General features: G+C 44.5%; 1 protein-coding gene across 1 annotated transcript; it reads right to left on the minus strand.

The window, feature by feature from the left end:
- Positions 1 to 13,483: 13,483 nt before the first annotated feature.
- Tcim (transcriptional and immune response regulator) lies at positions 13,484 to 14,339 on the minus strand. The gene has a single exon (XM_059244710.1). It carries the CDS (start codon positions 14,223 to 14,225, stop codon positions 13,905 to 13,907), a length of 321 nt encoding a protein of 106 aa, XP_059100693.1. The 5' UTR covers positions 14,226 to 14,339; the 3' UTR covers positions 13,484 to 13,904.
- Positions 14,340 to 15,390: the final 1,051 nt, after the last annotated feature.

Consider the following 15,390-nt stretch of genomic DNA (forward strand, 5'->3'; position numbering starts at 1 on the left):
TCCTTCAAAGTAATTATGAAATTAGACAACTCTAAAACTTCAAGAAAGGGGACTATTCTTAAACATTGGCACTAAAATCCTACCTTAATTTTAACTTCAGTTTTATTCTAAAATGTAGTTTGTTTATTTATTTATTGTTAGTTTATTTATTTAGATTTTTATTGAGATTTTTTAAAGGTATGATTTCACTATGTATTCCAGGCTGGCCTTGAACTCACTATGGAGTCTAGGCTGATCTGACTAGAGATCAAACTGACCCAGTCTCCCCAGTGCTGGGATCACTGCTGTATACCACCAGAAACATCTTCTTTATAATATAATTCTATTCCCCAGTGCTGGGATCACTGCTGTATACCACCAGAAACATCTTCTTTATAATATAATTCTATTTCCCACTTTAGGTATTTTAGATGTAGAGTTAAGTGACACAAAGCACATTCATGCTCATATCAACCATCATCTAATGCCAAAGTTCTTCTACTTCCAAATTAGAACTCCAGACCCATTAAACTCCCCATTTCCCCTCTGCCAGCCCCAAACTAATCCGCCTGCCCTCCTCCACACCCCCAGGCCTCACTCAGGCCTATGAGAACTGGCAGGGCTTGCCCTTTAGTGGTTGACTTATTCTCCTCAGCATGATGGCTTCAGGACTCACCCAGGTCTGGTGTGCGTCAGAACTCTAAGGCTGAATCACATCTCATTTATCTGTGTAACTCTATGTTATCCATCCACCCACCAAGGTGAGCCCCACCCCGGCCTTTGGCTAATAGGAATTAGGATAACAATGTGTGTGCACCAGGGACTGCTCAGCTCTGCTCTCGGGTTCTCGGGGTGCAGAACCAGAAGTCAGCTTGCTGAGTCTTTGGGTCATTCTACAGCAAAACGTCTAAATACCTGCCATGCTGTTTCCCACACTGTCTACCTAGAGTGGACAAGGATTCTACTTCCTCTGTGTCCTTAGTGACACTTAGTTCCTGGGTCACTCTTGTTACAGTTGGACTGTAGCTATCCTAATGGGCACAAAGTCCATTTATGACTCCATTGCAGTATAGAAACAAGGATGACTGAAATTCTATTTCATTCTCGTTCTTTATGCACAGAAGGTGCTGGAATGCCCCAAGTCAAGCAACTTATACAGCATTACATAGAACAGAGCTAGACCATTGGCTCCAGTCCTCTTTATTCCCAAAGTCTCTAAGAGTCTCTTGACACTAAATACAGAAATGGGGACTAAAAACTGTTAAGTACCAGAGTTTGGGATTCATTGGGATAATGATGAGATTTTGTTTGGGATGGAGATGGAGCCCTGGGCTTGTAGTTTTCTTTCCAAAAATTCAGATAGGCACCGGGAAAGCTGATGAGCCTCAATGAGCCTCAGTCTACCTGTCTCCAAAGTGGACATGATAATACTTGACTGCCAGGAATGCTGAAAAGATTAGCTGAAATTATGAATCATCCCCTGTAGTCCTGATACTATATACCCAGGCATTGAAAAAAAAAAATCATGACACTTCACCTGGACTTGCAAATTTGACTTGGTTTGAAGACAAAGTCTAAGTTGGTTTGGCTTTAGCGTATTTCTGGTAGTTTCTTTCCAGTTTAGGGAGGCTTCTAACAAAAGGTCAGAGGAACAACAGCAGCAGATGGACTTCCTGAACCGTGTGCCAAAAGGATCCTTGGATGTCTTCAGGCTGCAGCCTCCGCCCGACACACCACACAGTGTGGAAGCTCAAGGACAGACCCCAACATTGTGACTGCGCCTTCCTGGGCACTCCCTGGTGCAGACTCCAAGTCTGATGCGGAAAATGTGCTGCGATCATCACTGGGGCCAGAGCAGCTGCTCAAGGTGGAGTCTATTGTCCGGGTTCTCCGGGTAACAAAAAGAGGAAAGGCCTATCAAAGCATTTCCTGCTTGCAGGAGCCATATGCTTCCATTAATTCTTTGCCCTGAGTCAGTCTGTCTCCCCTAGGCCAGCATCGCAGCATGTCCACTGTCCCCAAGAACAGAACAGGCAGTTAATTTTAAAACCTTTCCCGACGAAGGTTAATAAGTGAACAAGTTCAGAGGCCCAGTGACATCAGCTACACTTCTGTGGAGAATGGCACGGAGACTTTACAGTCGGTCAGAATTCCGCCGATCTTTGCTAAGTGCTTGGGCGCTGTCACAGACATGTGAGAATAGGAGTCAAACTTTTGTTCTTCCTGCACCACCAAGGGGGTTATAGAAAAACAATAACGGATGCTCTCTGAACACTACTTTGGCCTATTCGCAGATTATGGAAGAATGAGCTAGTGATAGAGACAAGTCACGAAGCATTTCTGAGAGAGTGGTAGAGTGTTGAGAACTGCATTAGTTATCCATGGGGTGAGTTAAAGCCCCTAAATGAACTTGATTCTCAGAGCTAAAGCAGATAATCTCACGGAGAACATATGTGGTAAGCAGAGTACACAGCAATGAGGCGGACAAACAGGAAAGAGTTGAGAAATGCGTAGACAGCGGTGCTGTGGTTGAGCACAAAATGCTAACCTGGGGCCCAAACTGGTAGAAATCAGGTTATCATGGCCAAGAGCCTGCCAGTCACCTTTCATCTGAGTGAGGTCGTCTTGTATCATCCAGCTCCCAGCTGACCACAGAGGCACCACAGAACCTGGCAGAAGACAGTGGCATTGGCTCAGGCTGGAAGAATGCCAACAGCCCCACACAGAGCTACGTGCTAAGCACAGTAGTGTTCACCTCAAGTCACTAGGTATTGGAGTGATCTGTTACACGTCATACCCATATGTCTCAGAGGTCAGGAGGTGAGCTCTGCTGTGGAAAGTCCTTCAAAGCTTGCCAAGATGAGGTGAACGCCCTCAGGTCTCTCCAATTGTCCTGTTACTTAGGGGTTAAATTTCTCCCATAAATTAATAAATCAGGAGTCACCCTTTATATTGCAGATAGCACATTTTGTTAGAACAACTGTCTTCCTGAGTCTCTCACCTCTGGTCCCCAGAATGTTGAGTGTCTGGTCTTTCTTAGCTTGGCTGCAGAGCTCTGAGTAGTAATATAGCAGATCTGTCCCAGCGTGGCCCAAGCAACCATTGTGTCTCATTTGTCCTGTGTTTTTTACAGATGCCTCAGAAAGCAAGAGTGAGCTTTAAATTTAAAACTAAAACCCAGTCCTTTTGTATCTGTTTAAAATAACAAGAAGCTACTGTAAAGGAATAGAAAGAGGAATAGGTTTGAAATCCAGTCAGTTGGACATAGGTCCATTGATATCTTTCAGGACTGAGACAAATTCACATGCTGGGCTTGATCTTCCAATGTGGAAGAAAAAGATAGTCATTCTTGGCTACTCACTGTGACTGTGAAAAAATTGAAGACAAAAATCAGATACTCCAGTTGTTACTTTGTCTATGTAATATCCTGTACTTACTTCACTGATTTAGTTCAACCAATTTATCTTATTAAATGATTATTTATGATAACTCAATATGATCTTTGTAGTTGGTAATTAAACTCAACCCCCAATAAAGCTTGGTTGGGAAAACATAAGCAAGACTTCCTTCCCCAGTTCCCACACTTCTTAAGCACAGATTATGGAGCTGCCTAAGCCATTCCATTGATTCTGAAATTCTTTCCCTATAAGGTAAGATATATAGAGTTACTTCTGTGGTCAGCATAGCCTTTTCCTTGTAGAGGAACTACCTTCCCTTTGTCTCGCTCACCCGGACGAAACGCCCAGGCTGTGGCAATAACTGGTTGTGATAGGACTCTGACTGGAAGAGGCCAGGACACAGTGTTCAGCTGTCTTAGATCTGTACCAAGACATACAGAGACTCGATCAAAAACAACAGACCCGAGTGTCAGCAAAGCCAGTTCCCCAGTGATCAGAGAATGTGTTTGCTTCCACTGAGGGATTTCAAGCTACCATGCTTGAGGGAAAGAAGGCAATGTGCTTTGTAGAAGCCATATACCCTGGCAGAGTGTTCTCGTTCTCATGGGTCTTTCAACATGAACTTGCTGATGGGCCACTGTGGACAGAGCCCTCTTTTGATAGCCTGCAGTGATAGAGGGCTGCCAGTGAATGCTCAGAGGGTACTGTGGTTACCACAAACAAATACCTGTGTTGAAGTGATAACTGTTTGTGTGAAAAACTGAACAAACACTTGTGAAGTGCCTTATTCCATGTTAAGCTCTATGCTAGAAGCACTTGTAATGTTTAACCAAGGGCAGAGCTCACACAGCCTTCCGGGCACTTGACCAAGAGCTTAACTGCCACATGGGTTATTATGTCAGACTTATAGCAATCAAGAGAGACAGGTACAGAGGTGTTAGGAGTTGTGGCACAGCCTCAGTGAAAATCCGTATGCTGAAATATCTCAGAATACGACTGTATTTGTTGGTAGGCCCTGAAAGAAGAAATTCTCCAATTAGACTGGTATCTGGACTCATATCTAGTCCAATATGACTAGTGACTTAATGAGAAAGGCACTTAAGCCACAGCCATGAGACACACACAGAAGGAAGGGCATGTGAAGGGCTTGGGAGCCTGTTTTCCACATGGAGAGGAGCCATAGGCAACAGCAGCCCTGAGCTTACACACAGCCTCCAGAACTGGGAAGAAGTAAATTTGTCCCGCTGAAGCTGATCAATCAATGTTTGTATTAGTTATGCTTTAGGTCACTGTGACCCAGTCGCTGACAGAGCAGCTTAAGGAGGGAGGATTTACTTTGACTCATGGGTTTAGACTATACAGTCATCAGGGCAGGGAATGCATGGTGAGGTTCATGGCAGAGGGAGAATATGGCTATATCGAGATATATGATAACACTGTGAACCCCACATTTGCATTTGTGTTAATAAAATAAAATAAACCTTGAGTCAGGAGGCAGAGCTAGCAACTAGTTGACAGAGAGTAATCATAGAGAGTCAGAGGGAGTCCAGAAAACTGATGGTGAGACACACAGAAAATGGTAGGGAGGGACTTTGAGTATGGCAGTCTCTTTTGGTTTGGGAAAGTGGAAGGATGCTCTTTTTCAGAGATGTCAGCAAAGAGGGAAAGTCTGCTAGTTGCTCCTCAACCGCTAAGCTAGCAGGTTTTCACCCCAGCCTCTAACTCCTGAGTCCTATTGATAAATAGAACAATAGAGATTTAGTTAAAAAACTGCATTGGCGGCATCAGCAGGAGGTGGATCTGGATAGATGTAAAAGTCCCACCTGGCTGCTACCAGAAAAGCAAGCCAGTAACTGCCCAGCAGCCACAATTACTGGCTGAAACAGCAGCAGATTCAGGTGCAACGCTGTGCCGGAGATAAAACAGCATACGGCAATTGCTGTTTGCATTGTGGTAGATTGGAAAGCAGAGAGCATATCTAAACCAGGATCTGCTCAAACCTCCAAGTGCCCACTGCTAGTACCCGACTTCTACCCGATGTGTTCTACCTCCTGGAAGTTCCACAAACTTTCAAAACATTGCCACTCTTTGGGAATAAGCCTTCAAAACATAAATCAGGAACATTTCAGATTCAAACCATAACAAACTAAAATATTATATTGTCACTACTATTTTTTTTTATAATTAAGTGGGTTTAACAAAGCATAAATAACTTCCTCAAAATTCCATGTACCTAATAAAAGTCTCCAACAGTACTTGAACCAACCCAAATCTTATAAAATCCTATCACCCTACTCGGTTTGTCTTTCTGCTGTCCATCACATAGTATTGACATGAAGTTATCGAGAGGGTCACCAGAGAGGGTCAAGGTGAGAAAAAGTCAGAGAGCAGATTTGTTCTTTGGCATACTGTCATGGCTGGTTGTTTTGTTGTTGCTGATTTCAGGCATCCCCTGTTCCTGACCTGGGTCTTCTAGGTTGTCTGCTGTGCTCCCTGTAGGGTCCTCTGTGGAGGAGAATCATCAGGAGGAGAGTGCTCCCGTAACTGCTAATGCACTAACTGGAATAAGTGACTGCTAGTGATGTTCGTGAAATCATCCTTTTGAAAAGACTAAGTTGTCTGGAGTAAGGAGAAAACTTCTAGAATAGCAGATATAGGGGAATATGTGAAGGGGATAAAGACATTCTCTTCTTTTGAAAGACACAGTGAGGCTGGGTGGTGGTGGCACATGCCTTTAATCCCAGCATGAAGGAGGCAGAGGCAGGTGGATCTCTATGTTCGAGGCCAGCCTGATCTACAGAGTGAGTTTCAGGATAGTTGGAACTACATAGAGAATCCTTGTATCAAGAAAAAAAAATCACAGTGATTGTTAAGACTATATGCTTCTTGGAATTTCAATAATGATGTAATCACTAGGGACTGGCACAATCAGGTTAGATTCCTCAGAACAGAAAGTCAAAGTAATGGTATTATTTGATTAGATATGATAAGAATGAGACATTTCATGATAAGGGACAAATCACGCCTTGGGTCAATGGTTTGCGAACTGTATCGAGGCCCACAACGCACCTGGGGATGTATGGATGAATAGAAATGAGCCGTGTCTTTACAGTGAGCACAGTGTGTTACTTTAATCTAGGTCAGCAGTTCTCATTCGGACTGAGCCGAGCCGTAATGCGACCCCAGGAGCGATTGCAGCAGGGTCCGGCCCCACAAACTCTGGTTCATTAAATCCAACCTGGATTTCAAAGTGCTCCCCATGGGGTTCTGATAAGAACGAAAAAGAAGTGCCTGGACCTGGGCCTTCCACAAGGTCAGTAAGGAGGGCTCCCCCAGAACCACGGGGGCCCTCCCAAACCTTTCAAATGCTAAGAGTTAGGCATAAACTCTAAGGACAGAAACATTTCAGGAGAATGAGAAAAGAAAGTGATGGGAAGCAAACCCTCCTGATAAACCTACATGTATGCCACATGTCAAACTAAATCCAAATACTTGTCAGCAAAGTGAAGGGGATAGTCTACACCTACAGTAATCATTACAATCAGGGAAACGCTCCCATCAAAACATGATCTTCTGAGCCATGTTTTCAATGAATGACAAAATTACTATACTAAGAAAGGCTACATTGCCATGAGATAGACCCTTTTTCTTGGTCTTATATTAGGAAGGGCCAGAAGATCTAGTGTAACCCAAGCAATGGTTCTGTAACTCTGATGTTTTCTACAGCGGGTCATGGAGCTTTGGGAAAAGGTATTCGTGACCAGAGGGTTTGGAATTTGGAAAGCACACAGACGATTACAGCTCTACCCACAGTGGAGATGGGCTCAGTGACTCTGCCCTTGAGTAGAAGTCAAAGCGGGAAAAACATTAACAGCCAGTCTGGGCAGGGAGCACCAACCACCCACCCAGAACAGATAGGGAACCCACACAAGGCCACTTCCCTCACCTTGTGCCTCTGGTGACCACGGCTAACCATCAAAACTTGGCACTGGTTTTTCATTGTATTTAAGAGAAATTTCTTCTTCTGGTGGAATGCCAGCTGATCACCATTGCCCTTGGGGAAGACAGAGAGGACAAAATAGGGCAGATGTCATCTAGTCACAGACAAAGGTCAGAAAGGAATTTGTCCAAAGAAGAGTTAGGAATCCTCCCTCCCTGGAATTCCCACCTCAGTCTGGCGGTATTTGCACACTGCCACCATCCTCAGGTGAGGCAACAAGGCCAGGGGGTGGGGGTGGGGCCAAGAGGATCCCTGGGCCCCAACAGGTATGTCTGCAGCTTTTGGTGTAGTGTGTAGAGGGCAAGTTGCTACAGGAAAAACCTGTTTTGCTTTTTTTTTTTTCCCTAAGCTCCACAAAACTTTATGGGGACACAATGTTTATTGCCAAAATTCTGTAAGGTAATTTTGCTAGCAGGTTTCTGAACGGGGTCTACCAATCATGTGTGTTCACGCTGAAACGGAATTGTTTTCGTGGGCCTGTGGCAGACGCCCCGAGTATCTAGACACTACTGAAGGTTTGTCCGTGTGAGAACAGCCAGGCAGCTATTGACACTAGTGAAATCGTCAGACTCAGTGCGTGATCTAAGCGGCGACGGATCCGAAGGTTTTAACTGGGCAGTACGTGAGACTGGCATTCCCCCACCTCACCCCGCAGCCTTTTCTTCTCAGTGTCTTCTGTGTCATCGATAGTGGCCACGGAGTGGTTTGCTGTCCCTAAGTAAAGTGCCTTTCCCCTCTGCCTCACATGGAAAAGGCCGTGGGGTTCTGGAGGAATCTTTCCAGCGACCGTGAGTTCAGTGGCTCTCTAATGCATTATTTTTCAAGGTCAGACGTGCACTACCAGCTACCAAGTGTCGCCAGCATGTGTAAAGTCCCTAATAATTCTGTTGCTTTCGGGACAAATCAATCCTGACTAGTCCTTCAAGGCCTAGACATCTTCTAATTGTCTCTCTACACTTAGGCCCCCAGTCACAGTTGACAGGAGACTCGTGTGACCCACTCTGTCCTGCCTCCTTGCCTCTGTGAACTATATGTCCATGGACCAGCAAAACGGTCTTCCTTCTTGTCTGCTATTCCTCCACGGAATCTTGAAGCATCTCCCAGGTTAGGACTATGTACTAATCTACCCTGGACACACAGATACAGACTGACAGACATACTCACATAACTATAGAATATACACATGAACCTACATTCTCACAAACCACACACACATGCACTCACCCCTACATATGACACAGAAGCATACATGAATGTACAACCTCACACAGCTACACAGACACACACACAAAGAAACACATGTGAACAATCACACAGATACACACACATACATACAGATGAACATGGATACATACATGGAAATACACATAGATATATATTTTCACACGTGCATACAGAGACATACCTATATGCACACACCCAGATATACATATATGCATACACACACAAACACAGATGATGCACACATGAATACACATTCTCATACAGTCACATAGACACATACACACATATAATTACCAGATACATGTGCATTCACCAGATACAAACATAAATATAGACACACTCACACAAACATACCCATGTATGCACTCTTCCAGACACACATCCATACACATGAACACAGATAACACACTCACATAAACATACATTCTCACACAGTCTTGGGACAAAGACACTCAAATATTCACTCACCCATTCAGCCAACTGTGTATATAAATGAATACAGAGACACACATATATAAACATACATCCTCACACGGATGCATACATAAACACACACAGGTGCTCACATAGATACATACACGTGAACAGATACATACATACATACATACATAGAAACACAGTCACATAGCTGTATACACAGTGTATATTTTCAAATAAATATTCAAATAAGCACAGCAACAGAGACACATGCATACATGGACATCCTACCCATGCAAAACATATGCAGTCAGCCGGGCAGTGGTAGCGCACACCTTTAATCCCAGCACTCGGGAGGCAGAGCCAGGCGGATCTCTGTGAGTTTGAGGCCAGCCTGTGCTACAGAGTGAGTTCCAGGAAAAGGCGCAAAGCTACACAGAGAAACCCTGTCTCAAAAAACCAAAAAAAAAAAAAAAACCCATATGCAGTCGTGAGGACACACACAGGCACATAGACTCACAGACCAAAACACATGGGTATTCCCAGATACACAGCCACACATACATGCAAATGTAGTCATATATACATGTACACTCAGATACAGACACATATCCACACAGGCACATACATATGTGCAAGTACACATACTTTATGCATCTACAAAGACAAACATAGTCTCTCTCTGTGTCTCTCTATCTCTGTCTCTCTCTGTCTCTCTCTCACATACACACACACACACACAAACACACACACCCCAGACACAATTATGCTCATTCATACACACAGGCAGATACATCACTTATATAGCCAGCCACAAGACATGCAGCCTCCATACATATGATATACATTCAGACACATATACATACTAGATGTACATACAGGCTCACAGACACAGATGTGCAAATATATGCAGGTCCATACACAAATACAGCCTACCAAGAAATATACACACACACACACACACACACACACACACACAGGAACAGACATGCTCAGACACACACACACACACATACACACATACACACACACACACACACACACGCATGCACGCACACACGCACACGCACACACACGCACAGTCACAACCACGGTTTCTGCTGTTCAAATGACTGCTTCCTGTTTGCTTCAAAGCCCTTGTCAACCCTCTAGCAGGAAGCAGTGTCTTTTCTGGCCTTGGCTCACACTTCTAGGTGCGTCCTGTAAGAGTGGATAAGGGACAAATTCAGCCCCCATACATGAAGGGTCATCTAAGACCAAGGCCATGCTGGGAACTTGAGTGCCAGCCGAAAGGTGCCCTATGTGTTCTGCAAGGACACAAATGCCCCAGACGGTGGCCCTCTTTTAAGTCAGCAGATTCAACGTCTCAGGGAAATGTCAGTTACACTCAGATCACCCCACGACGGTGGAAGAGCGTGTAGCTGGACACATGACCTTTCTCAGTAGAATCCATCTGCTATGGGGACCTCCTTTTACTGTGAGCAGGTAGGAAGCTGAGTCAATAAACTCTGCTTTCCAACACTCCTCGTGGCCTAGAGGAGACGTGAGGAGTGGCCGTGGCTCCAAGCTGCGAACACCGTGCTGCCTTGGCTGTGTGAAACCACCAAAACTATCACCTAGGTCGCACGAGTCCCTCACGGTAAACAGATGGACAAATGCAGGTGAAAATGAAGTGACCAGCAGAAGCCATGCCTTTCTGTCTTCCCAGTTGACTAGTGAATCCGTCACTAGAGAGGAGAAGGGAAGTTTGTCTGTCCTGGACACGTGGCCAAAGCTGTTGTGAGGGCACGGAGGCCATCCTTCCTGGAGCTGTGTGTCACTGGCAAGTTTCCCTAACTACTGAAGCTCACGGCCTTGTGCGCATGGGGAGACATAAATGCCGCCACATGCGCTCTTACCTCCTACATCACAAAAATATTTAGGGAATTATCCGGCCACCGGGACCACGTCTCGCTTGGCAAAAGTTAGTTATTACTGTGACCCAGTGAGCTGATGTTCTTAATGAGTTACTGAGCCCTTTACACTTCTATTTCTCTTATTACAAGATCTTACAATTGATTTGACTCTCCCTGTGTCAGAAATAGAACTCAGGACCGAACTAATCATCTTTTACATTTTTTAAGATTTATTTTTGATTATGTTTGTGTGTGTGTGTGTGTGTGCGTGCGTGTGTGTGTGTGTGTGTGTATTTGTACACATTAGTGCATTTGCCCACTGAGGCTAGAGGAATCAGATCCCTGGGGTTACAGGTAATTTTGAGTCACATGTGTGTCCTTGGAACTGAACCAGTCCTCTGCAAGAACAGCGTGTGCTCTTCACTACCCCGCCGCCTCTCTGGCTCCGTAGTCCTCCTTTTCTGATAAAGCATGTTTTCATCTCACACTACATAATGTGTATTATGCACCTATAAACCGCCCTGTGCAATCACACTGATTCCACCCTGGGTTCTCCCCAGAGGAGAGAAGAGTGCTTCTAACAACCTATTGGAGGGGTTTTTGTTTCTCTCCCTCATATATTGGGGTTGAAATCAGAAAATAATAATAATAATAATAGGTCACCCAAAACAGGTTAATGTGCGTGTGTCAGAAGACAAGACCACACAGCACACTACAGGGAAAAACAGCAGCAGAGGACAAGTTCTGAGTGCATCTAGTGAACTAAACCCCCGTGTCAGCTAAGCCTCAAGATGCACTTCCTTCATTGGGGTGCATGGAGGAATGGATGAACTGATTGATTTGTAAGACTTGCTGGCCTCAAACTCGTGACCCTCCTGAGTGGTAGGATTTCAAGCACAGGCGGCCATGCCCAGCTCTGTCTTTGAATAAAGTGCAACTTAAAAGTTCCCCGTGATGGTTCCCATAAGGAACAGGGAACTTATTCCAGGAGCACGCAGACAGCAGTCAGCTAGCTCAGGGTGCATCAGGTAGAGAGACAGGAACGGAGCAGAGAGCTGCTCCACGTCCTCCATTTTCATAATCGTACTCTGGGTACCTGACTGTTCCCTGTGAAGCCCTGCTCTGTGGGTCTTAAATTCTTTTGGTGTAGTTGTTGTCTTTGAAAATCTGATGATGATTGTGAATAATACTCCCAGAAAAAATGCTCAGGGGCATTACATGCACACACACACACACACACACACACACACACACACACACACACACACACACTTCTAGAATAACTTTTCCTTCACTTTTTCTTTATTTCCTGACCAAGTGATCAAATACTGACTACAACCCTAGATGAGGATCCAGGGTCCCAAGGATTAATTTGTAATGACCTTCCACAACTTAATAATTATTAGCTGAATATAGTTTTTTCTAACTACTTTACTTTCCTTTTATAATTTTTGTATTTAAAATTCTGGCTTTTAACCCTCCTGAAGATTTCAGATAGGTCATGTGTTTTGATATACTATAGTCAGCATTAAAAAAAAAATCTTGGTAGGTTTTGCTGTAACAATTTCTGGGGACTGTTTTGCCTTTCTGTTAAGAAAGCACAGTGGGTATTTGTGTATGCCTCCTTAGAAATGCTTTATTATAAATTATGCTGAAATAAGGAAAGAGATGGTAATGTTATAATAACCCACAGAAACTTTATCATAATTGATTCTAACTTCAAGACATACTGTTCAGAAAGAAATAAGTGGGTACCCATGCATATCTGCTTTAGCGACAGAGAAGAAACTTCACAAACATGAAGCTATATAATGGATATATAAAGGCAATGTTGGCAAATTACTCTGTTGATAACCATATCCACGCCACGATGTTTAAAACTGGGGCAATAGTTTGTTTGGGGGCAAGTTTGGCAGGTCAGCTTAAAGCTGTTCTCAAAGCCCCTTCAGCTTAAGACTCAGCCCCCAATAAAAATTTATGGTAATCCAAACTTACCATCCTATTTTTTCCTTTGGGACCAATCATCACAGACCAAGAGAAGCTAAGTTGATAATAATTTATTAGGGCTGCGTATCACTTACAATCTATAATAAATTATAAAGACCACAGCATCCTTCTGAAATCTTCCATATTCACTTCCTAATACTTGCTGTATTATCTTTAGGACATTTAATTAGATTAGATGCTAGCGTTAGTCAGAGAGTAAAAAACATTACAAAACTGTTCACAGTACTTCAGATTTATGAAGAGCCCCATTGTTTCAACTTGGTGCAAACCTGTTTGAAATGTGTATAAATCCTCTAGAAACATGTAGACAGTGGTGTGGGTTTTCCCAGGCTGGGCAAAGCACGCAGTTCCTTGACTTTAACACCAGGCGATGCACTTTCTTAGGCATTGAAATAAATGCAAGCAGTCAATTACTGATTTGTAAAAATCTTGACCAATAAACAGCATGGAGGTTTAGCCACATTTTAAACATTCAGATTTAAAAAAACTCAGTAAACCATCTGTTTGATAGTCCTCCTCCTTCCTCCCTCTCCCTACCCACTTTGACACTTTTTTTTTCAAATAAAAAAAAAAAGGAAAAGAAAAACAAAATAACAAACCAAACAACAACAACTAAAACCAAGTTAGGTTTGAGTTCAGTCTTAGGGCCTGGCCAGTGACCCTGGGTGCACTCAGTCCCTGTCTGCCACGTTCTGTTCTGTGTTTCCATCTTCGTCTACCAGGTCCGTGTCAGCCCTTTCCTGCTGGGAGAGTTCTCAACCGCCTGCTGAAGGCACTTTGCTCTCGGTGTGACAGCTCAGAGCTGACACAGAGTTGAAGTCTTTGTAGCTGGTGTGCTCCGTCCCTTTCCATCCTCAGGGTCCTGATGGAAGAGGTGCTCAAGCCGGTGCGCGGGACGCTGCCCTGGCCGGGCTGGCAGGCTCACTGGGTCTGTCTTTAAAGGTCCATTGGTGGATAAGCTCCTTACCCATCCTGCGAGGAGGCTCAGTGCACCTTGATGGAATACTTCCTCAGTCTGAGAAACTGCAGAAGCTTGTCTTTCGTCCTCTTCTTCAGGGCCATCAGGGCTCGTGTTTTCTCCTCCAGATCTTGATCAATGGCAAGGATGATCTTGGCCCGTTCCTCTGCCTTCTTGTCTCCGGAGTTCCTGAAGAGCCTCTGCAGGGACTGCTGGTCTACGTTTTCAAAGATGTTGCCCACAGCCTTCTTGCGGGAGGCCGTGTCAAAGTGGTAGCCGTGGATGGACGGGCTTACTCGGAGAGACGAGGACATGCTGGTGGCTTGGTGGCTTCGCTTCGCTTTCATCGATGTAAGTCTTCCCCTAGCTCAGCTCAGGCCCTTCCAGGGAGTCTGTCAGAACATCATCCCTGGACTGCTATTTAAAGTGTGAACAAAGCTCCCGGACTCAAATTACACTGATGACGTCACATTGATCCCAGGGAGGAAAAAAAAAAAAAAAAAACCACAGAAAGTTAACAGTTGAGTTGCCAAACATCTGGCTCCGGATGCTGGAATGCCTTTCAAAGCTGTGTTCAGTGAGAGTTGGCTACGTACGGGCTTCCCTCTGGACCTCCCAGACGACGCTGTGTTGTACAAACGGGCTCTTCCCTTCCAGAAGCTGAAACCAGGAGAAAAGAAGAGCACCAAGACTCCAAATCTCCACCGGTAATTGAAACAAGGAGTCCTGCCAAGCTCAAGAGAGTTTCAATTAGTACAGAAGTTTAAAAATGCCGGCCAAACCCTGACCGCCTAGGGCTGTGAGCCTTTTGGGCGACCCTGTTGGGGAAGGGCTGCTTGCTGAGCGAGGGTGTGTGGGAGTCCGGGAAATACTTTGGTGGATATCTGATTCTAGAGCCACAGTGTTCTGACAGAACACTGACACGGCTCGGCCCCGAAACCATGGATCTCAAACTGTGGACAAGTGCAGTCTGCGGTCTCCACCAGGAAACTGCAAGTGAAACAGCAAAGAGCAGCCAATGGTAGCTGTGTAGGTACTTGTAGGGATTGATAGCCACGGCTATCTAAAAGCGGGGAGCAAAGGTTAATGGGGCGCTTTGAGTACTTAAGGCTCCCAAGGAAAGAGCTGACCTTTTGTTTTGAGGTTTAGTTTGGAGTCACTCAGCATAATTAGAGTGATGTTGTCTTCACTGAGAGTTTCAATTTATTACTTTTGCCGTCTACAAGACTCAGGCATGTGTGGCTATCATATGCTAAATGTTACCTGGCCTAGAGACGCCTCTTTATGAACCAAATCTCTCCTGTACTTTCTGGTCCTCCAAAAAATCAGGATGAGCCTTTATTTTACTTCTTATATAGTCAAGGAAGTCACATACCTGTAATCCTATCTCTCCTGGAAGGCTGAAGCAGGGTGGCAAGCTTCAGGACAGGCTGAGCTACACAGGAGTACCCTGTCTCAAAACAGAATTAATAGCATAGAAATAAAATCACTATTTTACCTTAATAAAGTTTA

This window comes from Peromyscus eremicus, chromosome 17, assembly GCF_949786415.1.
Source record: "Peromyscus eremicus chromosome 17, PerEre_H2_v1, whole genome shotgun sequence".
NCBI classification, from domain to species: Eukaryota; Metazoa; Chordata; class Mammalia; order Rodentia; family Cricetidae; genus Peromyscus; species Peromyscus eremicus.

What these genes read in the sequence shown, in the direction of transcription:
- Tcim (XM_059244710.1), bottom strand. Translation starts at nt 14,225, where the DNA reads ATGAAAGCGAAGCGAAGCCACCAAGCCACCAGCATGTCCTCGTCTCTC.